Raw genomic sequence first — 27,290 nt, 5'->3', positions numbered from 1 at the left:
GTCTCAGAGGCCAGAAACAGGGCACTAGGGAATTGGAAAGGTTTCTGCATGCTCCAGAAAGGAGCAGCTGAATCTTCTTCCCCTACTCCTACCCACACTAGCTTCCTCTCCATGGCGAAGCTCCCTTGGATGAACAGACTAACTGTTGAGTTCTGAGGCCTGGTTTACTCTTAATTAATATGCAGTGTCCTCAGACCTTATATCTTTTCTTAAGTTTTCTTTACTGCCCTAGAGTTTTAACTTTCTTTGAGTTGTGTATTACCTGGGGATGGGGTTGTCTTCGTTACTTTTCTTGTTGCTGAGACAAAATGCCCAAAGTTAAGTGAAGAAATGTTTATTTAGCTCACACTTTGTAAGGGTTTCAGTTGATAATCATCTAGCTCCAAGGCAGGGTGGTATCACAGAGGAGAAACAGTTTATGGTGGGCAGAAGATAGCAAAAGCAACAAGGGCCGACCACAGCTCTTTCTATCCCTTGTATCTTATTCAGGCTACTTAGGATGGGTAGCACTCACACCTAGTGCTCTTGATCCTAGCATTGCACCACGAATCAATCACAGAACCACACATTCTAGATCCATCTACCTCTGAAAAGCCCCACCTACGCATGCAGTTTTGGGGGGACACCTAGAGACAAGCCATAACAGGGGGTATGAGTCATATTGTTGTTACTGTTTTTTGCTAATCAGCCCATATTTAGGTAGCATCTTTGATATGTGAATCTTTCTCCCAATCACCGTGAAAAGTACCTGCCAAGTCCTATTTTTTAAGAATTTCTGAGGGTGAAGCTTCTATTTTTTTTTTTAAGGGGGGACTTTAAAAATCTTAATGTTGAAGTGAGCAAAGCCAGAAAGTTTCTGTCCTTTAAAAAAATCCTTGTGCTTGTCAATTCTGTCTCCCACGTTATGGGTTCTATTGAGAACTGTGTTGTGTGTCTCAGTGTGGAAGCAACTCAATGTATAACTTCTTATCATATTTTGGCCTTACCTCCAGATTCTATGGGGTAATGTTTTTCTTGCAGTGAAACTCAGTTTGTTTGTTTTGGTTTTGGTTTGGTACTGGGAATTGAACTTAGGACCTTGAGCTTGCCAGGCAGGGGCTTGTGTCACTGAGCTACATCCCTGGCCCTGAAACTCAGTTTTGATGGGAGATGAATTTAGACATTTCTTTTTTGTGAAATGAGAGTTTACAACCAAGACAGCTGAAGGAGAGTCTAACACATGCATCTGCAGAGACAACAAGGCACCCAGGGCCACGAGTGCAGGCAAGGGGATTTGACACAGTTGAAGATGAAGATGATGATGTCCACAGTACCAAGTCTGTCCTTAGCTTTTCTCTGACATGCCTGAAGATAGGAATGGGTTAGTTTTTGGGACAGCTGGGCCCTACGATAGCCAGGTTAAGCCAGGCCAAGCACCAACACCCCTGCTAACCAGGGGAATTCCTTCCACTTGCAACTGTAAGGCTGCAGACAGCCCGTATGCTTCCCTCCTGACACAGTCCACTCTCAGCCACTGCTCCCCACCCACCCTGAACCCCTCGCCCTTGTCCCCACCACAGAATCTAAGACCTTCCAGACAGCAGGAGCATGGGATCCTATGTGAATGCCTTCTGTAGATATCATGCCCTAAGGCCCAAAGTACTCCCAGGGCAAACTTAATTCCCCCCAAAAGTTGAAGGTAAGGTAGCTGCAGTGACATATTCCACAGAGTGCTGGCACTTACTCCCATAACCCAGAAGGCTATTGACCTATTCATATAGGGTAGTGATCTCCCATCAGCAAGTGATGTCATGGTTTGGAATGTTCATTATTGCTGAGGACCGGCTTGTAGGTATAAAGAGATTTTTTTTCACCTTTACTTAATTTTTTTCCTCTTATGCTATTTTTGGTGTGTTGTACAGCACTATAATTTCTTACTTATTCATTCCATTAGTAGATATGGTTTGCAAAATGTACAATCCATTTTAGAAAATAAAAGTTCAAATAAAAATAACAGTGTAATTCATTCAGAATATGATTTTTTCCCAATGCACAGTATTTGTTATTTCCTTTTTACTTTTTTCCATTTATTGTGAGGTGAACCTACAAAAATAGAAAACATTTTTTAGATATCCAAAAAAATACTAAGGGTGTAAAAATATTAAAGCACTCCTGAAAAAATTGCAGCTGATGAAAAGATGTTACATTTAGGAAATAAACTTTAATATCAACACATCATCTTTGGATGATTATGCTCGTTTAAAAATGGCCTCTTTTATGTAAATTACATATTTCACTTGTATACTTCAGGTTCTCTTTAGAACAGTGGCTATGATGGTTCCAAACTATGCCCTTATAGCAGAAATCTCCCTCTATTCCTATGGATTTTTGAATGCAAAACCTCTGTCTGTGAAGATAGTAATGACCTACAGGCTTTGCTCAGAGCAGCTGTCATCACAGTTTCATTATGACTATGGAATGCGAGCAGTAAAAGCAGTCTTAGTGGCTGCTGGCAATCTAAAACTAAAATATCCCGATGAAAATGAGGATATACTGGTAAGCATTAAATATATACTTTGTGAACATTTCAGTAGATAGATAATTTTTAAATAAATAAGGAACTATAAGCAATTGAAAGGGTTTTTGCTCTAACTCTTTTATATGAAGTTGAAATTATGATTTTGGATTATGTTAGTTATTATACTTTGTATGAATACAAGGACTTTTGGGATTGGTACACATAATACTGGTTTCTGATTTGGGGGTTCCATGGAATAATGTAAAATAAACTGACTTTTAGCTAATGGGATGCAATGAACATATAAATGTAGGGATTTAATTTATATTGTCCTTTTTCGTAATTTTAGCTTCTTCGATCAATTAAAGATGTAAATGAACCAAAGTTTCTATCACATGACATACCTTTATTTAATGGAATAACTAGTGACTTATTTCCTGGAATCAAACTTCCTGAAGCTGACTATAATGTGAGTAAGCCTATCAATATGACTGAACTCAATCATTTATAAAGTTTTATTAAATTAGTGAAATTATTTTATTTGGAGAATAGTCCTGTATTTGGCCTCTGTAATGAAGGTGGATATGTAAATTTGGTACCTTCTATTATGTATTGCTAGGATTAACCTGTTAAGGTTTGGATTAAAGAATAAGTGAGAGAATAAATATTTTATTTCTTGTTTTGTGATTTATAATACTAGCATGTTTACTGTAATACTTGCTATTGTATGTATCATCAGGAAGAAATGAAAGAATTAAAACACTATATTCAACATAATAAGGTTTTGTTTCTTTCTCAAATTTCAGTAGTATACTGACATTTTTCTTTAAAAGAATCTGCCCTGCCTGGAAAAATGGTAACTGTGGGTAGTGATGGATGTATTAATTTGTGCTAAATATTATGCATCATGTATTTATATTAAATCCTCATATTGTACACTTTGAACATATTCAAATTTTTATTTATTTTAATTACAAGTAATATTGCATGCATTTATGGGTATGGTGATGTTTAGATACTGGTATGCATTGTGAAATAATCAAATCAGGCCAACTAGCATATTTATCATCTTAAATATTTATGACTTCTTTGTGGTAAGAAATACTCTCTTTTAGCTATTTTGAAATAACAATACACTCTCTATCTTACTGTGCAATAGAATGCTAGAATCATCGAACCATAATTTTATACCTCTTGACCAATATTTCCTATTTCCCCCACTCCACTCACTTCCTACCTTTGGCCATTGGTAACCACCATTCAAGTCTCAACTTTTTTTAGGCTTTATTTATAAGTAAAATCATATGGTATTCATCTGCACCTGACTTATTTCACTTAATGTAATGTCCTCTAGATTCATCCATATTGTTGCAAAGGACAGAAGTACCTATTTTTTAAAATGCTGAATGTTACATATATATACCACATTAAAAAAACATATTCATCTGTTGATGAACACATAGGTGTTTTCATATCTTAGCTATTGTAAGTAATGCTGCAGTGAACATGGGAGTACAGATATCCTTCAGCATGCTGGTTTCAATTTTTTGGGGGTACACCGAGTAGTGGAGTTGCTGGATCACATGGTAATTACATGTTAAAGTTTTTGAGGGATTTTCAAACTGTTTCCCAAATGACTCTCCTATTTAATAATATAGCCAACAGCATATGAGTTTCCTTATCATCATATTCTCAACACTTTAAAAAAAATAATCTAACAGGAGTGAGGTGATATTTCTTTGTGGTTTTAATTTATATTTCTCTGATTATTAGAGATATTGAGCATTTTTCATTTATCTGTCTTCTATTTGTATATTTTGAGAAATGTCTATTGAAGGGTTTTTTTTTTTACTCATTTTTAAATAGTGTTATTTGTTTTCTTGTTATTGAGTAACTTGAGTTCCTTATATATTTTCAGTATTAGCCTCTTATACATTATATGAATTGCAAATATTTTCTGCCAATCCATGGATTTTCTCTTCACTCTAATAGTTATTTCTTGAACCTTTTTTTTTCATTAGCAAAGTAGTTAAAAATTCATTAAATATTGACCCTTGATGGGGTTGGGGAAAAGGAAATAAAAATGAGCAAGATGCACTATGTGTTGGGAGCGAAACTGTCTGTACTTCAGGTATCTAGGACAAGGTACTGCTTCTCATGAGTTTGGCAGGGCCCCATGAGAAATGTACAAGCTCAGGGAGCTGATGCACAAAGTCCCTGAGACAGCTCCTCTCTTGTTCCCCATGTAACCACCAAGGGATGATGTTTTGTTGAAGATTAGGTGTTCATCCTGTTTTGGATCTTACCCTCCTCTAAAAAATTCTCTGTAAACAGCCTGTTAAGTTGATTGTACAAGTAAACACACTGGAGTTATCAGGCAGACCTTTCTGTCATCAGGAGAAGGGCTCCATCTGACTTCATCTTTTCTGAATCTTGACTCTTGTCTTCATTTCTTCATCGCCCACTGTCCTCCTCTGGAGCTTCAAGAGCTGCACTGGACGTGGCAAATATGTATATGTACCAGTTCCCCAAGATGAATGGCATTATTATGTATTGCAACATATACTAATAAAAGTTTTATAAAAAGATTAAAAATACTGACCCTTGAGTCCTCATATTTTTAAAATTCTGTGTGTCAAATGAGAACAACACTTAAAGCACTTCTGCTAGAAACCAAGTGCAATTGTTGACTCAAGGCAAAGCCCTTATGGGCCTGTTTTTAGTTGTCAACTGAACTGGATGACTTTTCATAGAACATCACATTTACTTTAAAAAATGACTAATTTGATGCAATCCTGTTTGCTTATTTTTACGTTCATTGCCTGGCAGGTCTAAGTGGTTATAAATTCTCTTAGCTTTTATTTGTTTGAGAGGATTGTTGAATATTGTTGGTTGGCATTTTTTTTTCTTTTGGGATTTTAAATATATCATCCTACTCTCTTTTTGCTTGTAATATTTCTGCTGAGAAATCTGCCCATGTGATAGGGCTCCTTATATGTGATCACTCACTTTTTCTTTGCTTTTGACAACTTGAATATCATGTATTTTGGTATCAGTCTTTTGATTCATTTTATTTTCTGTCCTTTGGGCTTCTTGGATCTAGCTTTCTATTTCCCCAATCTTGGGGAGTTTTCTGGCATTATTTCTCTGAAAACATCTATCCCTTTCTTTCTCTCTTCTAATATTCTGGAAGTTGTTCTGTTTAGTTGTGTTCCATATGTCTCTTAAGCTATCTTTACTGTCTTTCATTTTGCACCTCAGATTAGATGATTTTCAGTGAACTGTTTTCTTCTTGATATGGTCTGCTACTGAATTACTATATTGAATTTTTCATTTCAGTCATAGCTCTGCAGCTCTTTCTCTTTGTTGAAATTTTCAGTTCTTCCATTGCTCTCTTGACTTCAGTGAGCATTTTCATGACTGTTGTTTTGAATTCCTTTTTAAATTACATATTTGCTTCATTCAGGTTGATTTCTGAAGATTTATCTTATTCATTGATTTGGGACATATTCTCCATTTCTTCACTTTTCTTGACTCTCTGTGTTCATTTTCTATGCATTAGATAAGACCACATCCTCCCTCAGGCTGGTCAGACTGACCTTGTACAGGAAAAGGATCTTACCAATCTGTATAGCCAAGAATGTTAAGGTGCTGCTTTTATCTGTGTTCTTCCAGACTTCTGTCTGTTTCTGGTGGTGCCCAGGAGCTAGGATGTATGATGCCATGTCAGTACACTGACACTAATAGGGTAGTATCTAGACTTTCTACGTGTAGCTGGAAAAGTTGAGATGCCAGATATGTGTTCCAGTTCCTTCTATCTTCATGGTGAAGCTGTGTGAGTGTTGTATCACCCACTGTTTCTGCACTGTTCTTGGGGTAGGAATTGTGGCAGATCCCTGTATTTAACCTTAAGGTTCAACCTTCTGATCTTGGTGAGATAGTGTGTGGAAGTGAATCGATTGCCTACCCGCTTATTTGTTTTCTGTGGCTAGAGCCACTCAAAAATGCAAAACTCCATCAACTCCCAGAGCTAAGTAGTCAAGGAGACAATTCTTTGAATTGGATCTATAGAAAGTGTGGCACTTGTGTAGCTAGACTCCTTCCAGAAAGAAGACATAGGCCTAGATTTATCTCTGGGGCAAACCAGAGGGCAAGACTCATTGAATCCTGAGTGCTGGCTTTGGCTGCTGAAGGACTTTTATTTGTTTGTCTCTAGCTCTCTGAAACAAGTTTGTTAAGAACCCACACTGTTAAAGAACTGCTAGCAGTGTGAGCTCTAAGTTGCTTCCAGACACAAAAAGTAGGAGCTGCACACTTTGATCCATTTTCTGCACTACTCCACGGGAATATAGCTCACAGAAGTGATTGCACATTTTTTTAAAAAATCATGATTTTGTTCTGTAATATTAGGAGACTTGTATATGCCTAGCCTCTTCTGTTCACAAAGCTAAGAGGTTAAGATAGAGTCCCAGGGGAGATAGCTGTAAAAGTTGAGAGCAAGCAATATATGGAATAAACCCCATCTATGGAGAAATAGAGACCTGCATGTTAAAGCCTCTTCTTTGTTCTATTCCTGGGGGATGAAGCCCCTCAGACCTTACATGCCCATGTAAAACTGCCACGTTTTTGTTGTCTAGGTGGACTCACAAATACATTGCTCCCAGAGCTAGATGGTTTAGGATTCAGCCCTTTGCTTGGAAGCTATAAAAATTGGAGTATTTGATATGAAAACTTTCTTCTAGAGAAATAATAGACCTGGAATTATTACTGGGACCAATTGGGGGAGAAGGATTAAGAGTGGTGTGCTACTTTGCAGGCTGACTAGGCAGAAGTGTTCATGTTTTTGGCCCTTTGAAGATCTCAGTGCAAATTAGGTAGATACAAGTAGCCGATGGAGCAATGTATTATAAATCCTTGCAGATAGAAATGGGGATTTTTTTTAGTAGTACATGTTTGCAGTACATAAGGATTACATTTGGCATATCTGAATTCTTATTTCCCATTTCTTTTACTTCTTTCCCTGCCCCCACCCTCCATCTCTAGATCCCCTTCCCTTTTCCATTTGCAAAAGAATTATGACCCTATTTCCTATTGTCTTTTGTTTTGCTCTTTAAATTATTTATACTTTGAGTTTCTAATATAAGAGATATTATGTGACATTTGAGCATGTTTGTTTGATTTATTTCACTTAACATTATGATTTCAAGGTACATCAATACTCATACAAATGAATCAAATTTATCCTTCTTTATGGCAGTGTAATACCCCACTGTGTATAAATACCAGAATTTCTTTATCCATTCATTGTTTGATGGCTACTTTCAAGATTTTTGACTATTGTGAGTTGTGCTGCTATAAACATAGGTGTGTATGAATTGCTGCACTATTGTTACAGGGGTGATATCAGAACCTCCAAATATCAGGGCTGGGGATTTAGCTCAGCGGCAAAAGTGCCTGCCTGGCAAGCGCAAGGTCATGAGTTTGGTTCCCAGTACCGGAGAAAAACAAACAAACAAACAAAAAACAGAACCTCCAAATATGATATAAGAGAAATATTATAACTCACAACCTGTTAGATGTCTGATACACTGAGTTTGTGTTCTCTAAAAATTGAAGAATGAATTCTAGGAACAATGGAGGTTAAGAGTAGAAAGATATTTATTGAGAGAGAGATATAGCTCCTGAAAGGTTGGTGGGGGGCGGTGAGCGGGTTGCCTGGAGATACCACTTTTCAGGGAAGCTTTATAGAGCAATACCTGCATTGGTACTATGTGTGTTACAACTATGATTAACCAGTAGGAATACAAGTATAGTTGCTTAGGTAATAGTGATCCAAAGGGGAAATAAGTCACGTAACAGGGTGTATGAAAAGAACAAAGACTTTTGCTAGGAAATGATGAGTCCAGTGGTCTTGGTCACCTGGGTGACTGATGTCTATCTAGGCTTCATTAGGCCTGTGTTTGTCCTTCAAGGAAGTACACAGGTCTAGGCATCTTGTCTTTGTCTTGAGGCCTGGTCTCCAGCAGATATGTCTCCGCCACAGTAGAGATGTGTTTAACCTTTGTCCTGACTCTCTCAAGGGCCCAGCCCTATTTCACTGTCTATAATATTTCTGCCTAACTTCGCTGTTTATAGCAGTATAATGTCTTTAACTCTTTCAGGAAGCTACCTAAAAGAGGAATTGTTGGGTCAAATGGAATTTCTGATTTATGAATCTCTACACTGATTTCCATAGTTCTTGGACTAGTTTATACTCCCAACCACCATGCGGAAGGGTGTCTTTTTCCCTGCAGCCTCACCGGCATCTGTTACTTGATTTTTTGCTGATCGCCATTCTTTCTGGAGTAAGATGGAATCTCAGTGTTGTTTTAATTTGCATTTTTTGATGACAAGAGATGCTGAATACTTTTTCATATATTTATTAGCTCTTTGTACTTCTTCTGAGAAGGGACTATTAATTTCATTTCCACATTGTTTGATGGGCTTTTTTTCTTTTGAGGGGGTCTGATTTTTTTTGAGTTGCTTATATATTCTGGATATATTTATAAGTTCTTTATATATTAGTCTTCTGTCTGAGGGGTAGTTGGAAAATTTTTTTTCCTATTCTGTAGTTTGTCTCTTCATGCCATTGGTTTTTTCCTTTGCTGTACAGAGGCTTTAAAATTATTTTTGAGACAGTGTCTTGCTATGTAGTTCAGGCTAGCTTTGAACTCACTACATAGCCCAGGGAGGCCTCGAACTTGCAGTGATCCTCCTGCCTCAGCCTCCCAAGTACTGGGATTACAGGGATGCACCACCATGCCTATCTGAAGGCTTTTAACTTGATATAACCCCATTTGTTGATTCCTGATGTGATTTCTTGTGTAATTGGGGTTTGTTGATTTGTTATTGTCCTTACTTGTGCCTATGTCTTCAAGAGTTTTGCCTAAATTATCTCCCAGCAGATTGTTTCTGTTTTAATATTTAGGTATTTGATCCATTTTTTACCTTATTTTATTACATGGTGATAGTTATGGGTCTACACTCAATTTTCTGCATGTGTGTAACTAATTTTTCCAGCATCATTTGTTGAAGAGGCTATATTTTTGCCAGTGTATGCTTTAGGCTCCTTTGTCAAAGATAGATGACATAATTGTTTCTGTGTCTTCCACTCTGTTCCATTGATGCAGATGTTTGTTTTTGTGCCTGTACCATGATGTATTTTTTTTAAGTCACTGTGGCTTTTATGTAACTTGAAATCCAGGGTTAGGATGTGTCTTGCTTTGCTCCTGTTGCCCACTGTTGTTTCACTCTTCTGGGTCTCTTCTGGTTTCACATAGATTTTAGGGTTGTTTTCTCTGGTTCTATGAGGAATGCTGCCGGTATTTTGATTAGGAAGGCATTAAATCTATATATTAGTATTTGTAGGATGGCCATTTTGACAATATTGTTTCTGCCTATCCTGGAAAAGGGAATATTTCCAGTTTTTTTCTCTTGTTGTCTTCAATCTCTTTTTTCAGAGTACTGTAGTTTTTACTGTAGAGGCCTTTGGCTTCTTAGGTTAATTCTGAAGTATTTAATTTTTCTTGATGGTATTGTTATTCCAATTTCTTTCTCATTGGTTTTATTGTTGGTGTACAGGAATGCTATTGCTTTTTCTGTGTTGATTTTGTATCCTGCTACAATACTGAATTTGGTTATTAAATCCAGGAGTCATTTGGTGGAATTTTTTGTGTCTTCTATGCAAAGGACCGTATCATTTTGCAAATAATGATAATTTGATTTCTTCTTTTCTGACACATACCACATTTCTTTCATTGCTCTACCTAATGTTCCAAGTACTGTGTCAAACAGGTGCAGTGATAGTGGACATCCTTGTCTTGTTCTTGATGTTAGAGAAACAGCTGTCAGGTTTTTCCATTTAATATGATGTTGGAAGTAGGTTTGCCATAAACAGGTTTTATCTCATTAAGTTAAGATACTTCTATACCTATTTTCTTTAGGGTTTTTATCATGAAAGGATATTGATTTTATCAAAGACTTTTTGGGGCATCTATTGAGATGATCATGTGATTTTTTTCACTTTTGTTTATGTGGTATATTACATTTATTGATTTTGAATATATTTTACCGTTCTTACATCCCTGGAATGAAGCCTACTTGTTTTGAGGTATGATCTTTTTAATGATTTGTTGCATTCTGTTTGCCAGTATCATGTTGAGGAATTTTGCATCTATGTTCATTAAGGAGATTTACCTGTAGCTTTACAGTTTGTTTTTGTCCAATTTTGGGGCCAGAATAAAATAGGCTTCTGTAAATGAATTTGGGAGTCCTCTGTCCCTTTCACTTTCTTTGAAGAGCTTGAGGAATATCAGTGTGTCTTAGTTACTTTTCTCATTGCTGAGATGAAATACCCAACACCCAAAGTTAAAGGAGAAAAGGTTTATTTTGACTCACAGTTTATAGAGATTTCAGTTTATAGTTGGCTGGCTCTGACACGGGGTGGCATGGCAGAGGGGCATCACACAGGAAAAACAGTTCATGGCAGACAGCAAAGCAGCAAAGCAGTGAAGAGGCAAGGCAGCAAGTGACAAGTAACTAACATTGCAGCCTTCTTTCTGCCCTTACATTCTATGCACTCACATCCAAAGTGGGGCACACTTAATCCTAGTTTTGCACCATGAATTAATCCCAGCATCACATCCTTAATCCCAGAATCACACACTCAGATCCAGCCACCTCTGAAAAGTTCCACCTGTGAGTGTATGATGCTTTGGGGGGGGAAGCTAGATACAAGTCATAATACGGTGATATAGCATCCTTAAATGTTAATAGCAAATCTCTCTAGTCCTAGGCTCTTTGTAGTTGGTAAATTCTTTATTACTGTCTTAATTTAATAGCTTGTTCTTGGGTTGTTCAGTAGTTTATGTCTTTTTGAGTTAGCTTTGGTAATATGTATGAGTCTAGGAATTTGTCTATTTTTTCAAAAATTTCTAATTTATTGGAATACACTTTTTCATAGTAGTAACTCTCTTCTGGATTTTGACAGTGTCTGTTGTGATTTCATCTTTTTCATTTCTAATGCATTGATATGAGTCTTTTTTGTTTCTAGATAAGTTTGTCTAAGGGTTTATCTATTTTGTTCATTTTTTCAAAGACTTAGTTCTTCAATTCATTGATACTGTGTACTTTTTGTCTTGATTTCATTGATTTGCACTCTAATCTTTATGATTTCCTTTCTTAATTTTGGTTTGGGCCTGGATTGTTGTTGTTTCTCAAGTATCTTCAGAAGGTTATTTATTTAGGCTTGTTCTATTTTTGTAATGTAAACATTGAACGCAATTTCCTTTTAGGACTGCATAGTGTCCCAGAGGTTCCAGTACGTTGTATGAGCATTGTCCTTAACTTTCAGAAATGTAAAAATTTCTTCTGTGACTGATTGGTTGTTTAGGAGTATGCTATTGGTTTTCCAGGTACTTTTACTTTTTCCATAGTTTCTTGTTATTGATTTCTAATTTTATTGTATAGTGGTCTGATAGTACACATGAGGCAATTTTGACTCTTTTATATTTATTTAAGCAGGCTTTGTGGACTAGTATGTGATCTATTTCAGAGAAAGAACCAGCAAAGAATGCATATTATGTTGTAGTAGTGGGGAATACTCTGTAGATATTTGTTAAGTCCATGTGTTCAAGGGTGTGGTTCAGTTCTGATAGATGTTTATTGATTTTTTGTTTAGTTAATCTATCTCTTTGCAAAAGTAGGGATGTTAAGACCCTCCGTTATGATTGTGTTAGTATTTGATCTTTTATGTTCATCAGTATCTATTTTGTGAAGACAGATGCTCCAGTATTTGGTGCATAAATATTTATGAGCCTTATCTCTTCTTGTGTTGTTCTCTTAGGTAATATGTAGTGACCTTCATTGTCTCTTCCAACCAGTTTTAGCTTAAAGTTTACCATGTCTGAGGTTAAAATTGCTACCCCTGCTTGTTTTCGGGGTCCTGGTGCAAGAGATATTTTTTCTATCCTTTAAATGTTAGTCTATTAATATCTTTTTTGGATTAGACAAGTTTATTGAGTGCAGCAGACTGTTGGACTCTTTTTTTATCCAGTCTGCCAATCTGTGTCTTAGTTGGAGAGTTGAGGCTATTAAGGGTGAGAGATACTGCTGGAATCTATTGAATATTTATTATTATTGCTTTCCTTCTCAGTTGGTGACTCCTTTGTTTTTCTTTTCCTTTGTTGTTGTTGTTTATTCATTAACCTTGCTTGGTGTTTTCATTTCATCTGGGTTTATAGCTGCATTGATTTTGTCATTTCTGTCTGAGATATTCTTGAGATTTTCCAGAGTTATAAACCTGTATCTCTTTAGCTGGTCTTTTTCAGGTATTGTTCATATTTCTCCATCAGTTTTGAAGTAAAACTTTGTTGCATATGTTTATCTGGGTTGGAAATTATTTGCTCTGAAGGCTTGAAATACTTCACTGTAAGCTCATCTGGTCTTGTAAGGTTTGTGTTGAGAAGTCTGATATAATTCTATTGAGTTTACCCTTATAGATGATCTTTTGTTTTTCTCTCTTTTTAAATTTTGTGTTTTGGTTGGATAGGTGGTAAGGTAATAAGGATATGTCTTGGTGAGTCTTTTAATCACAGTTGTGTGTTGGTGGCCTCACTTGTATATTAAATTCTTTTCTGGTATTGAAATCTTCTGCTGTGATTTCTGTAAACATATTCATAATTCCATCTGTGTTATCACCTAGCTTTCTCTAACTTCCATTAGCCTTCGGTTGGTCTTTTCAGTGTCATCTAGTAGCTGTTGTGTGGTCTTTCCTTGTTCTCTTTTTTTGTGGCTTCTCTGAGTACTTCTTTATAATTTACCATTTTGTCCTCAATTTCAGACACAGTTTTCACATTGGTCATTTTAAATGACCATAAATAAATTTATGAATTTATTCAGTTTTTTAGTTCAGGCATTTCTGTTTTTGTTTTTGTTTTTGTTTTTGTTTTTGTCTTTTTGAGACAGGGTCTCTCTGTGTAGTTCAGGCTGGTCTTGAGCTCACTTTGTAGCCCAGACTGGTCTCAAACTCCCAGTGATCCTCCTGTCTCAGCCTCCCAAGTGCTGGGATTACAGCGTTTGATTTTTTTTTTCAGTATTCTACTATTTGATGAATTTGTCTTTCATGTTTTGAACTGATCTGGTCAACTCTTCCAACTTTGTACTTATTTCCTCCAAATCCACTTTGGATAGTTTGAGTGATATTTTTGTGAACTTGTGGTTTATTTCCTCTTGGAGCTTGTCTGTTTTCTTCCCCCTTTCCATAACTTTTTTGTAGAGTTTTGCTACCTAGTATTTGCTTTTCTCTCCATTTGTGTCCCCTTGATCTGCCTTAGGAGTATTGGGAGACCTTGAGGGTCTTTCATTGCCTTGATTTTCCATGTCCCTGTGTGTATGTATATTCATTTTTTATTATTTGTTAGCTCCCAGGAAATCTAGATATGGACATAGAGAGAAAACCAGTTGTCATCCACAACTATGTTACTTTGGCTATAGTAGTAAATTCAATGGCATCAAATGTCAACTGGATAGTAACAAACCCTAGGAGCCACTCATGAACATCCCTTAACCAGAATTAAGGGGACTATGATTGCAGTATCTTGTTCAGGATTTCTAAAAAATGTATATCCATTAAAGAGGCTGGCCTAGAGTTTTCTTTTTGGTTGGATCCTTGTCTGGTTTGGAATCAGGGTAATGGTAGCTTCTAGGAATGACTTGGCAGTACTCCTTCCCTTTCAACTTAATTAAAGAGCTTAATGAGTATTGGTATTTGATTTTTGTAGAAATTTTCAGTGAATCCTTCAGGAGGTAGGCCTTTGTAGCTGGTATGCTTTTTATTACTGCTTTAATTTCACTGCCTATTACTGAGTTATTCAGAGTTTTCAAATCTTTTTGGTTCAGTTTTGGTAGTTCATATGTATCTAGGATTTTTTTTTTGTACTGGGAATTAAACTTATGAACTCACACTTGCCAGGCAGGTGTTGTGCCACTGAGCTATATCCCCAGCCCTGTACTAGGAATCTATCCATTTCTTCTGAATTGTCCAATTTATTGGCATATAGGTTTGTGAAATAGTTGTTAATTTTTCTTAGTTCAACAGTTGTTACCTTTTTAGAGATGGAAGAGGTTATCAGAAAATGGAAAGACATCCCTTGCTTATGGGTAGGAAGAACCAACGAATGAAAATGGTCATATTCCCAAATTGTAGAAATTAAATGCAATCCCAATCAAAATGCCATTGGCATACCTCACAGAGCTAGAGAAAACATTCCTAAAATTCATTTGGAACCAGAAAAAGACCTAGAATAGCAAAAGTAATTTTGGGCAACAAAGGCAAGTCAGGGGTCATCACAATCCCTGACTTGAAATTATAGTATAAAGCTACTGTGATTAAAATCGGCATGGTATTGCAACAAAACAAACTGAGGATCAATGGAACAGAATAGAACATGCAGATGCAACCCCAAATACACTCAGCAACCTTATCTTTGTTTGACAAAGGGACCAAACATTTCACTGAAAGAAAGAGTCTCTTTAATAAATGGTGCTGGAAAAACTGGCTTTCCACATGCCGAAGTCTAAAACTAGAACCCATACCTATCACCATACACTAAAGTCAAAAAGGATCGAAGATGTAAATATTAAAACATAAACACTAAATCTACTGGAAGAAATCTTGAAGTTGTTATGTAGATGTAGGCAGAGAGTTCATGAAAAAAAAAAAAAAAAAACCCAGACTGCACAGGAAATACTACAAAGACTCAGCAAATGGGATCTCATCTTCTTACAAAGCTTTTACACAACAACGGAAATCACCAACAATCGCTTCTTGGCCTTTTGGCTAAGATCAAGTGCGGAAATCACCAACAGAGTGAAAAGATAACTCACAGAGTGGGAAAAAATAATAGCCAGTTGTCCCTCAGACAAAGGACATATATCTAAAACAGATAAAGTATTAAAAAAACAGGCCCCCCAAATTCAAAGACCTAATCCAAAAATGAGCATCTAAGATGATACACATTTCTCAGGTGAAGAAATACAAATGGCAAATAAACATATGAAAAAAATGTTCAACATAATTGGTTATCTGAGAGATGCAAATTAAAACAACACTGAGATTTCATCTCATTCCAGAAATAATGGCTATCATAAAAAAAAAAAATTAACCAATAACAAATGCTGGCAGGGCTGTGGGGAAAAATGAACCCTTTTCCACTGTTTGTGGGAGTGTAGACTGCTGCAACCATTGTGGAAATCAGTATGAAGATTCCTCAAATAACTAGGCGTAGAGGCCCCATTCAACCTAGCTACTCCCCTTCTGGCTATCTTCCCAGAAGAATTAAAAACATTATACCACAGTGATATATGTGCACCCATGTTTATAGCAGCACTATTTGGAATATCTAAATCTTGGAAACAACCCAAATGCCCATCAACCAAGGAATGGATAAAAAAGATGTTGTTTTTTATATAATGGAGTACTACTCAGCCATAAATAAGGATAAACTTGAAACTTTTATAGGTATGAATCCAACTCGAGACCATATTCATAAGTGAAATAAATCAGGCCCACATGAATAAACATTGAATAGTCTCACTAGTGTGAGAAGCTGAATGAGTAAATAGGATCTAAAATGTACAACAGATATTGTGAATTGGGAAGAAACTTCAAAAGAAAGAGAAATTGATGGGAAGAGGAAAGGAAGAAAGGAAATTTATACAGCTAGTTTCTCTCAGTTAATTGAAAAGAAAAGTTTGTGCTAATATTGTTTGGACAATATTTCATGCCTCTGTCTTGTACTCTGAGTAACTACTTTGAAGATCACAATATACAATGTATTAGTTATTGTTACTTTCCTATTATCTTGTTTTGAAATTCTGTTTTATTTTTCATTCTCTTTAAAATAAAAAAAACTATTGTTTACTTTTTAAATTTCCAATTGCATTGATTTGAGTCATTTTTCTCCCTTTTTCTTGTTAGATTAACTAATGGTTTATTCTGTTTATTCTTTTAAAGAAGAACCTACTCTTTATTCATTTATTTATTTAATCTCAATGATGTCATTGATTTGTGCTCTGATTTTTATACTTTCCTTCCTCAACGAACGTTAGGTTTGGATTTTTCTTGTTTTTCCAGGACCTTGAGGTCCATTGTTAGTTATTTATCTCGGCTCAGTCTTTTTTTTTAATGTGCGCATTCACAGCTATAAATTTCCATCTTAGGATTGCTTTCCTTGTGTCCCATAAGTTCTTTTATGTTGGACTGGCACTGTTGAATTCTAGCATCTGTTTTATTTCTTTGTTGGTTTCTTCTATAACTCTTTGCTTATTTAAATTGTTTAATTGTACTATATTTGTACAATTTCTGAGTTTTCTTTTGTCATTGATTTCTAGTTTCATTGCACTATGATCTGATAATATGTGTGGTATAAATTCCATTCTTTTATCTCTGCTTAAGCTTGCTTCATTGGCTAGTATGTGGTCTCTTTAGGAGAAAATTCCATATGCTGCCAAGAAGAATGTACATTCTGTTGTTAGTGGGTGAAACACACTAGGTATCTATTAAGTCCATATGTTCAAAGGTTTCATTCAACTCTGATAGTTCTTTGTTGATCATTTGTCTAGGTGGTTTATCTATTTGTGATAATGAAGTATTGAGGCTTGCCATTATAATTATGTTAACATTTATCTGGTCTGTTATATTCCATAGATCTTGTTTTATATAGTTGGATGTGCCATTGTTCCATGCATATATGTTAAAAATTGTTAGATCTTTCTGTTGGATCATTCCTTTGTCCAATATATAGTGACTTTCTCTGCTTTTTTAAATTGGTTTTGCTTTGAAGTACAAAGATAGCTATTCTGAATATAAGATAGCTATTCCTGCTTGAGGGAGGAGCTTCACCTTCCCTGGAATATTGTTTTCCATGCTTTGAATTTTAGTCCATGAGTTTCTTTTTGGATTAAATGTGTTTCTTATATACAGAATACCTTTGGATTTTGTGTCTTGATTCATTCTGCCAGTCTGTGTCTTTTGATTGGGTAATTGAGACCATTCATATTGAGAGTTATTACTGATATGTATTAACTTTCGTTGCTTTATTTTCCTGTTGCTATTTGCTTATCTTTGCCATTTACTTATTACAGTACTACATTACATTATTTTACTATCTTTGCAATTTACTTACCTATTCACTCAACATGATATATTCATTCTATTAGGCCCTGTGTCATTGTTAGCTTCATTGTTTCTAAGTTATCTTTGAGAATATTTTGTAATTCTGGTTTCATGCTCATGAATTTCTCTGGGTACTCTTCCCCATGAAAGTATCTCCTTTCTCCGTCAATTTTGAAAGACAGTTTTGCAGGATATATCACCCTGGGTTGAGAACTATTTTCTTTGAGGGCTTAAACCACTTTATTTCAAGCTCTCCTGGCCTGTTAGGGTTTGTGTCTAGATGTCTACCCAAAGCCTCATGCAGTCATAGGTCTTTTTCAGAGGTGGGTGAATCTGGAGTATGCAATGCTGGGATTAAGGGTACTGGAATTAAGGGTGGTTGATTGCTCAATCAGTCCACTGATTTGATTGGCACCACCCCAATCTCAGCAGTCTGGAGAAGACAAAAGGGGCAGAAAGAGGCTTATCTCCCTCTTTTTGTACTTGTTGCTTTTGCTGTCTTCGACTGCCATGAACTGTTTCCCCTCTGCCATGTGTCATGTGCTTTGGAGCCATCGAATTACAGACTGAAACCTCAACAAACTGTGAGCTAAATAAAGCCTTCCTCCCTTAACTTTGGGTGTCAGGTATTTTGTCTCAGCAACCAGAAAAAAGTAGCTAAGACATGGCCTTTAAGATTTGTCTTGAAAAGTCTGATGTAATTCTAGTGAATTTTCTTTTATAATTGATTCATTGCTTTTCCGTAACCACTTTTAAGATTCTGTTCTCATATTGGACTTCTGGGATTTTGACTACAATGTGTTTTGGGGAGGTTCTATTCTGATCATAACTACTTGGGGTCTTGCATTTCTCAGTTATCTGTATGTTAAATTCTTTTCTCTTATTTGGAAAGTTTTCTGCTATTGTTTCTGTAAATGAGTTTTTCAGGCCTTTTGTACTGTCTTCTGATTTTTTTTTTTACTAAATCCCATTAATCTTAGATTAGTCTTCTTTTCATCATCTAGGAGGTGTTGGATCCACTTTTCTTGTTCTTTTGTTTTTGTGATACCTGTCATTAATTGGTCACTGACAAAAGCCCTGTGTTCTAGTTTTGACACTCTTTCTTCACACTGGTCATTTCTGCTACCTATACTGTTATAGGATTTTTTGTTAGAATTTTTAATACCCTGAATCTCTGTTTTCAGGCTTTTTATGGACTCTAATTCTTTTCTGTCTTGGACATGCATATTTAGTATCATTCTGTTTAGCTCTTCTAGCTTTTGTTAGTGTCTTCTTTAGACCACGGATCATTTTATTTATTTGGCCCAGTATCTTGTCACTTATGTCTTATATGTTCTTGCCTAATGCCTTATTGATGTCCCTTGTTATCTCCCCTGGCATCATTTTGAGTAATTGGGTGTTTGACCTTTTGTTTCCTTCCCTCAATCCCCTTTGGATCATTTTTGGAGGAGTTGGGAGGTTTGGGAGGCATTTTGTTAGTTTGTATTCTCATGTTTCTATTTTTTGCTTTTGTATTGAGGCCTTCAGGTTGATTTTAGTGGAAAGATTTGTGTCTAGTCTGGAGATCTCTTTAGTTGATGTCTACTTTTCAGAGGTACTCTGGGTGTGGCTTTGTATTGGCCTTGACCTCTGTCTCAGGATTTGAGCACCTTGATTTATTTGGTAGGGCTGGTTGCAGCATAGTTAGCTTAGTACCCAGTTCTCTGGCAATGGGTTCAGTATTGTTTATGACCCCCAGAGTCTAGATATTGACATACAGAGGAAACTAATTGACAGCAACAGCTATATCTTTTGCCATAGTAATAAAATCAGCAACACAAATTGGATATTGAGAAACCCTAAGAACCAATAATGTGCCACAGAAAAGAGATCTAACCATAGAAAAGAGATCTATTATTATCATATAAACAATAATAGAAAACAGATATTGACCTGTAAGTATCTACTCAATAAAATAACTTAACTCCACTAACTATAGAACAGTGTCCAACAAGAATGAGCATATAGTTTACTAATTATCTATAGTTTCATAAAGCTTAATGGTTATACAGTTAGAATAAGATGATTTGGGGAATGGGAGCATGAAAGGAGTAATACTGAAAAATTAAGCAGTGAAAGATGAAGAGGTGATAAAAGTGAAATAAAGGATCCTATTAAGGAAGGGCCAGGGGCAGGCACAGGCGCCTGCCTGGCAAGTGCAAGGTCCCAAGTTTGATTCCTGGTACCAAAACAAAACAAAACAAAACAAAACAAAACAAAAAACAACAAAGTAAAGCAAGGATCCTATTAAGGGGTGAAAGGAAATTAATAGTATTAGAGAAAAGTAACAAAAAGACCTATAAGGAAAAAAATAAATAAGATAGAAAAAAACAGAGCATAAACTAAATGAGAAAGAAAAAATATTAAGGGAACAAATTGAAAGATAGTAAGAAAAGAAAAGAAAAGAAAAGAAAAAGACCAGAACATACAAACACAAAATAAACAAGCAAATAAATAAATAAAGTAGAAAAAAAAAGTTAGTGAAAAAACTCCAAGCACACCCGCATCACGTACACACAAAATTCGTATGTATTTCCAAATGAGTGATTTCCTCCTAGAGTCTACAGCCTTAGAATCCAGCAAGTCATGGTCTTCTCTGTCCCACTTTATATAGCTTGTGGGTTTTGTGAGGTGACCCCTCCGCCCAGGAGGTCCCCTCATCTCTAAACTCCAGACTTGTGTCTGCTGGATGTAAGTAGCAGGGAGGCGACTCACCCAGATTGCTGATTCAGTGCCTTCACCTTCACATCCAGTCATCTCTGAAAGCACTCCTGCTGAACTAGCCCTCCCACCTTGGAGCTCAGGCCGTGTTCTTTCTGGCCTGAGCTTGAACTTCTCAGGGAATCTCCAGGAATCTATGTCTACACCTCACTCTCTCCACTTCTGTCTCTCATGGCTGTCTCTCACCCACTCACCGTGACAGGGTGACATTTCAGCCCCGGAGTGAAACTAGTTATAAGTATTCTGTGGCTCGGTCCCGCACCATCAAGCCCTTCCCAAAATGGTGCCGCATTAAGTCCTCTCTGGCAATATGGCAGGCACTTCACAGAGTTTCTTCTCCAACTCTATCCTAGTGTGACAAAGTCACATTGGGAGTTAAACTCCATGCTGTTTTTGTGGTTTATAACAGCTTTTCTCAGGGCTGGTGCTGTGGACCCATTGATTATTTCTCTCTAAGGCAGCCTTCTATTCAGGTTTTACCTCTTCTTCCAGGGAGTTGGCCTCATCCTCATTCTGCTCATGTGGTTGAGTCTCTCCTGCAGCCAAGGTACAGAGCCAGTTAGGAGTTGACAGTCTGACAGAGTGCTGACACCAACCACTTCTCACAGTGGTGGCCAGATTCTGCTTTCCAGTGATGTAATCTTGGCTTTATTTGTTGAGAGGTATTGTCTACCATTTTGATCTATTCAGTTTAATATTGTTTTACTTAATCACCGTATTGCAAGGAGAGAATTCTTAGTGTTCATAACATCATTATTAGGTGCCACTGTACATCAATCATGGACATAACTTGTTTGCCAAACTCACCCCTTTATCAAGGCCCCTTACAGATCATACTATGCTGCTGTTAGCAGTTGGTCTGGGATGTGAAGTAGTTGGAGGAGGAAAAAAGAAGGGTTGAGAAGGAAAGAAAGAAAGGAGATAAATATCAATGGGTGAAAAAATAGACAAGAGGTCGGACCCTGCTGAGTGTGTCTTTCTAGCTGTGGTAGAGTGCTACTGTTGAGGGGCTTTTGTGGAGGTAGAAGTGGGGATGCAGAAGAAGGGGAGTGTAATTAGAGGTGGCGGGAAGCTGTGAGATTGTTGGAACCTGTTAACATATTTGTAGTTAGTTTTGTTTGGATCCTCCAAGCACAGTTTTGGTAAGTGTTACCTTGAAATGTCCACGAGCAATGCTGTTTAAACTACATTATTGATTATTTCATGTTCTCTTTTGCACATGTACAAGCATCTCCTATATATATGCCATATGAAAGGAGAGGAAAGATAAAGGGGTTAGAAAATGAAAGAAGAAATAAGAAAGTTTAAAAAAAGAAAAGAGCAAAATAAAGAAAAGCAATTTTAAAAAGAATAAAATAATAATATAGAAGAACAAAAAAAGAAATTAAAAAAAAGAAAACCCAGGGCCAAGGATATAGCTCAGTGGCACAAGCGCCTGCCTGGCAAGCGCAAGGTCTTGGGTTTGATCCCTACTACCAAAAAAAAAAGAAAACCCATAGCAAACAAGCAAGAAAGTAAACCACCACCACAACAAAAACCCTCACACATAGCTGCCAAATCATAGAACCAGGGTATCTACACCACTTCCTTTTTGCTATAGTCATAATTTGATTGCAAGTAGCCATGCTGCTTCCCCTTGTGAAATGGCCTGGGAGCAGTGAGCCCTGAGGATCACGATGGTTCTCTGAACCTGCCTCGTGGCTACAAGCCAGGCTTTGGTGGTTAGCTGCAGGCCTTCGTCCCTGCCCCAAGCTCTGTTCACCTCAGTTAATTTGGGAGGGAGATGATGTGGTAGTTTGTCCAACACCCAGTTCTCTATTGACTTCTACCAGGGATCTCCTACTCCTGCTCCCTTTACTGTAAGGCAAATCCCAGAGCTGCCTCCATGTTTTTCCTCCACGGGCATTTGCCTAGTGCATCTCTAAAAGCCTTCTACCCTAGGCACCACTTGCTGATCCTCTGCCCACAGCGTTTTATTCATCCCTCTCTCAAGAGTTCGGCCCTCCAACCTGTGGAACCTGGCACAGCCCTCAGGCTCAACAGAGGGCCTCCTTTGTCAGAATGGTGGGTGGGTGGACAGGATTTCACACTGTTTAAATCTTTCCAGTGTTTGGCAAATCGAAAGGAGAGTAATTGTTGTGCTCTGGCTCTGCTGAATCCCTGTTTTCTCCCTGTCGTCCCCAGGCATGTGATCCACAGTTTCCCACCAGTGCATTCTGTGTTGCCTGTGCTCATGGTGTTCAGCCTCCCTCTGCTTAGGGCAGGAGGCTTCCGTTGCCGTGCTGACTGGCGGGTGTTGGGCAGGATGCTGAAGGGACACAGAGACCCCAGTGTGTGGGTGGGTGATAGGGGAGGTTTGCCTGTTTTAGTGCTTCTGGCTTTCTCTTTCTCTCCCAGGTTTCACCGGTTGCAGTCCACAGCTTCCGTGGGGCCCTAACTGCAGCTAACTGCTATGCTGGGTTTCCTCTTTCAGGTGGGAGGAAGAGCATGTAGGGAGTCTGTCCCTGGAGTCTGGCCTCTGCAGCACTCTAGCTCCTTCCCTCAGGATCCAGCAGCAGCCCTGCTTCCTTTCTCAACAACCCCAGTATTTGATTCAATCTAGTGGATTTGTCCTTCTAATTGATTTTCTGTATCTGGGTATGTTTGCCTTCCCCATTTCAGAATAATGCAGAGACACCTACGTTATCTGGTGTCTCTCCTTGGAGTTTCTCTCAAGCCATGTTGGACTAATTGGAATTTTTTTTTTTTTTTTTTTTTGGTTTTTCTCCGGTACCGGGAACCGAACTCACGACCTTGCGCTTGCCAGGCAGGCGCTTTGCCGCTGAGCTAAATCCCCAGCCCCTAATTGGAACTTTTTAAAGCCTCTGATCTGCTCTGCTCCTGGAAGATGAAGTGAGAAATGTAAAACAGTCTCTCAGTTGAAAAATGAGAGCCCATTGTAATGATATTAATTGGCCTTATTTCAATATTGATATGTCCTAGGGAATAGAGAGGCCTGAGGACAGGGAGAGGCAAAACAGTTCTTAGCTGGAGAAATGTGGACGCTCAAATTGTATCATTAAGTTTGTCATCTCATATGGGTAAAGTTTGTGAACCCCCAAAACAATTACAATAGTAACGCCAAAGATCACTAATTGCAGACCTTTTGAGCAGATAAAATAATAATGAAAGAGTTTGAAATATTGTGAGCATTACTAAAATGTAATAGAGACATAAAGTGAACACATAGTGTCTTGGAAAAATAATGCCAATAGATCTGCTTGATACAGAATTGCCAGGGACCTTCAGTAGGTAAAATCCTGTCTGTGCGGTATAGTAAAAGGAGCACTATAAAATAAGGTGTGCCACAATATAAAATCAGATTAAAAATAACTACTGTTAAAATAATCCTGTTAATAGCACTTGAAAAACCACCCGGAGATGGAAGCTGTGGGAAGATCAGATTTCATTTCTCTACCTACAGGCAGGGTGACATCCAAGTGAATATCAGTAAATATTTAAAGGGGGATCTGAGCAGATATAGGTTTTAAGTGTGGGGGCACAGTTTTAAAGACTCTTAAAGAAGCTGGCTGAAATGTTTGAATTTAAGGCTGTATGGGCAATCAGCACAGGCTGGTACACAGAGCTGGGGGTTAGGGGGTTACAGGGTGACCTTAGCCCCACATTAGACTTTTTGTTGCCCCTGCTTCTTGTTTACCAGGGGCAAGCTACTGCCAGTAATGGAGATTCCAGTGTTTGTAGTGGACAGCTCAGCGTCTCTCTCAGGTCACTCTCAAGGCGGTCCGACAAATCCCTATAAAATCCCATCTAGTACAAATAATTAAATTGAGTAGATAATTTGTGACTGGAACTAAATTGTCAGTTTATGGCAATATTATTGTAAGATGTATAGTGCAGATTCTTTTGAACTCAGCAGGCATATGTTAGCTTTTGCTATGTGATGATTCAATTCTCTCACCATTTCTGTCTACTGACGTTACTGCAAAATTTCCTCTTCATTTGATATGCTATTAAGGCATCTATTTGATTAAAGATGTCATTTTGTTAGACTCTTTTAAAAATTAAATTCTCACTCTCAAATATTAATATACAGCTTGCAGCAGTGCCAAGTGAAGGTGATTATTAGAATGATTCAAATGTTAATTTGACTTTTTAAAAAATCAAAATGAAAATTCAAAATTTTAACACCATCTTGAAGAACTTTTATACTTACATAAATAATGATACATAGATTTCAGTTTGAAAGATATTATTAAATGTAGTATATTACTTTACTTTTTAATATATTTCTATAACTTTGTTCTTCCTTTATTAATTTCTTTTAAATTTCCAGTTGTGCTCATCTAATTATCATTCCTGTGTGTGTTTGGTGTGTGTGTGTGTGTGTGTGTGTGTGTGTGTGTGTAGTCTGTAGTGCTGGGGGTTGAACTCAAGGCCTCATAAATGGTAGGTGACCACTTAGCCACAGCCCCCAAACTTATCACTTCATTTTATCTCCTCTGCTGAAACTCAGGGTCGCCCCACAGATTACAATATGTAACTTGGCTTATTATAATGTACCTTAAATTAGTATTCTATCATTTCACAAAAATACAAGCACTTTAAATTTTCTACTTTCCTTGTCCATTATGCTATTGTTGTCTATATATATATTGGTTTAGATATTAGTATTTGTAAAGAAAGACTTTTACGTTATCCTTCCTAGTGCTATTTTTTTCTTCCAATGTATATATGCTTCCATCTGGGAACTTTTCTCATTTAATCTAAAGAACTTCCTTTAGTCTTTCTTGTGTGTATATAGGCATTCTGGCAACATACTGTCTTAGCTTTTGTTTGTCTGAAAATATCTTCATTTAGACTCTCTTTTTGGAGAATATTTTCCCTGGGTCTAGACTTGCAGATTAGCAGAGTTGACGTCCCCAGCCCTCAGCACCTAAAGATTACTCCTTTGACTCTTGCCTTTCGCTGTTGTGTCTAGGAGTCAGGCTTTTTTCTATTTGCGGTCCTGTGAATGTAATTATGTGTTTTTTCCCTATGGCTATTTCTAATAATTTCTTTTTGTTTGGTTTTGAGCAGTGTGACTATGTGCCTAGTGTTGTTTTATTTTACTTACCCTCTTTGGGATTTACTCTGCTTTCTTGAATCTGTGTGTTGATATGTTTCTCCAGAAATTTCTCAGTAGTTATCTTATAAAATACTTCTTTCTGCACCTGGTGTCACTATGTAGTGCAGGCTGGCCTTGAGCTCACTATGTAGCCCAGGCTGACCTCCATTTTCTCTGCCATCTTTTTCTCAGGTTCTAATGATGTATTAGATCTTTTATTCTGTCTTGCCTATCTCTTATGCTCTGATCTTTATGGTTGTTTTGTTTTTATTTTCTTTATCTGTTTTAGTTACTTTTTATTCAACCAGTCTTTAAGATTAATGTTCCTTTCTTTAGCTTTGTCTATTTTTTTGTTTTGTTTTGTTTTTTTGAGACAGGGTCTTCCTGTGTAGTGCAGACTGGCCTTGAACTCATAGTGATCCTCCTGCCTCAGCCTCCCAAGTGCTGGGACTACAGGTGTGTACCACCCTGCCCAGCCTGTCCAGTTTTCTGATAAGTCCACCCAGTGAATTTGTGTGTGTGTGTGTTTGTTAAACACATATGTTAGGCAAGTGATCTGCCACTGAAATACACATCTTCAGCCTTCAGTGAATGCTTGACTTCATGTATTTTGTCTTTCTGTTATAGTATGTCTGATTTGGTCCTTTTTAGAGACTCCATTTCTCTACTGAAATTCTTTATCTTTTCATCTATTTTTTCTGTCTTTTCCCCCTACCGCAGTACTGGGGACTGAACCCAACATCTTTACCTGGTGCTACATCCCTAGTCCTTTTAATTTTTTTTTTGAGATAGAGTCTCACTAATTTGATAAGTTTCCTAGGCTGGGTGTGCACTTGCCATCTTCACCTTCCCAGAGCGCTGGGGTTGTAGGCATGTGCTACCATGCCTGGCTCCATTTTCTTTTATGCTCTATTATACAGTTGTTTTACAGCTGTAAGTGTACCTCAGTGGTAGAATGTTCGCCTGATATGCATGAAGGCCTGGGTTTGGTTCCCAGCACCACACAAAGAAAGTTTTGTTTAAAGTTCTTTTCTGATAATTATATCAATCATCTATGAGTTTGTTTTTAGTTACTCTTTCTCTCTTAGTCCTTAGCTACTTCTTAAGACTGATATGTTTTGATTTTACGGTAAACATTAAATTATGTGACGTAATTATAGAGGCTAAACTGGTATTATTTTCATACAGAAAAACCATGTATTGTCCTCTCCTGGGTAACTACATTGAATTGCTGATCAATTCAATCAGAAGTTGTTGGAGTTTTATTACTGCATTATTGAGCTATAGTTTACCATTGATTTCAAATGTCTTTGGTGACAATTATCCTGTTATATTGTAGGCCTCTCTTTCCAGCAGTTATTTTGGGATCTAAGCATCCTAAGACTAAAGAAGTCCTCTGTGTCTTTCTAGGTGGACCCTTGGTCTTTTGTGTCATGCCGTCCTGAGTAAAACACAAATAAACAAAACACATGAGCAGTGAGAAGAACCAACTGGGCAAATGTGTTATGTTACATCAGCCATATAAACAAAAAATGTGCCATAAAATTCAAATGTGTTATGTTACATCAGCCATATAAACATTAAATTTTCCATTAGTTTCTCCTTACTTTAACATAGACCCTCTGTCTGTAGGCAGGCCAGTGGACTGTCCACCATGTCCACACTTAGATATTAGATATCACTGCTTTCAGGAGTGAAAGTAGTTGTAGCTGAGC

General features: G+C 37.3%; 1 protein-coding gene across 4 annotated transcripts in view; it reads left to right on the top strand.

The window, feature by feature from the left end:
• The window catches only part of Dnah12 (dynein, axonemal, heavy chain 12), a 233,858-nt gene that overhangs the window by 83,102 nt on the left and 123,466 nt on the right, over window positions 1-27,290 (top strand). For all 4 annotated transcript variants that reach the window (XM_013515596.1, XM_013515597.1, XM_013515598.1 and 1 more), the window contains exons 28-29: window positions 2,290-2,535; window positions 2,847-2,966. In XM_013515596.1, the coding sequence (XP_013371050.1) occupies window positions 2,290-2,535; window positions 2,847-2,966 (366 nt within the window). The remainder of the gene's footprint in view (window positions 1-2,289; window positions 2,536-2,846; window positions 2,967-27,290) is intronic.

This window comes from Chinchilla lanigera, unplaced genomic scaffold, assembly GCF_000276665.1.
Source record: "Chinchilla lanigera isolate Chin_1 unplaced genomic scaffold, ChiLan1.0 scaffold00029, whole genome shotgun sequence".
In the NCBI taxonomy this organism is placed as follows: Eukaryota; Metazoa; Chordata; class Mammalia; order Rodentia; family Chinchillidae; genus Chinchilla; species Chinchilla lanigera.
This window is presented reverse-complemented; position numbering and strand designations above follow the sequence as displayed.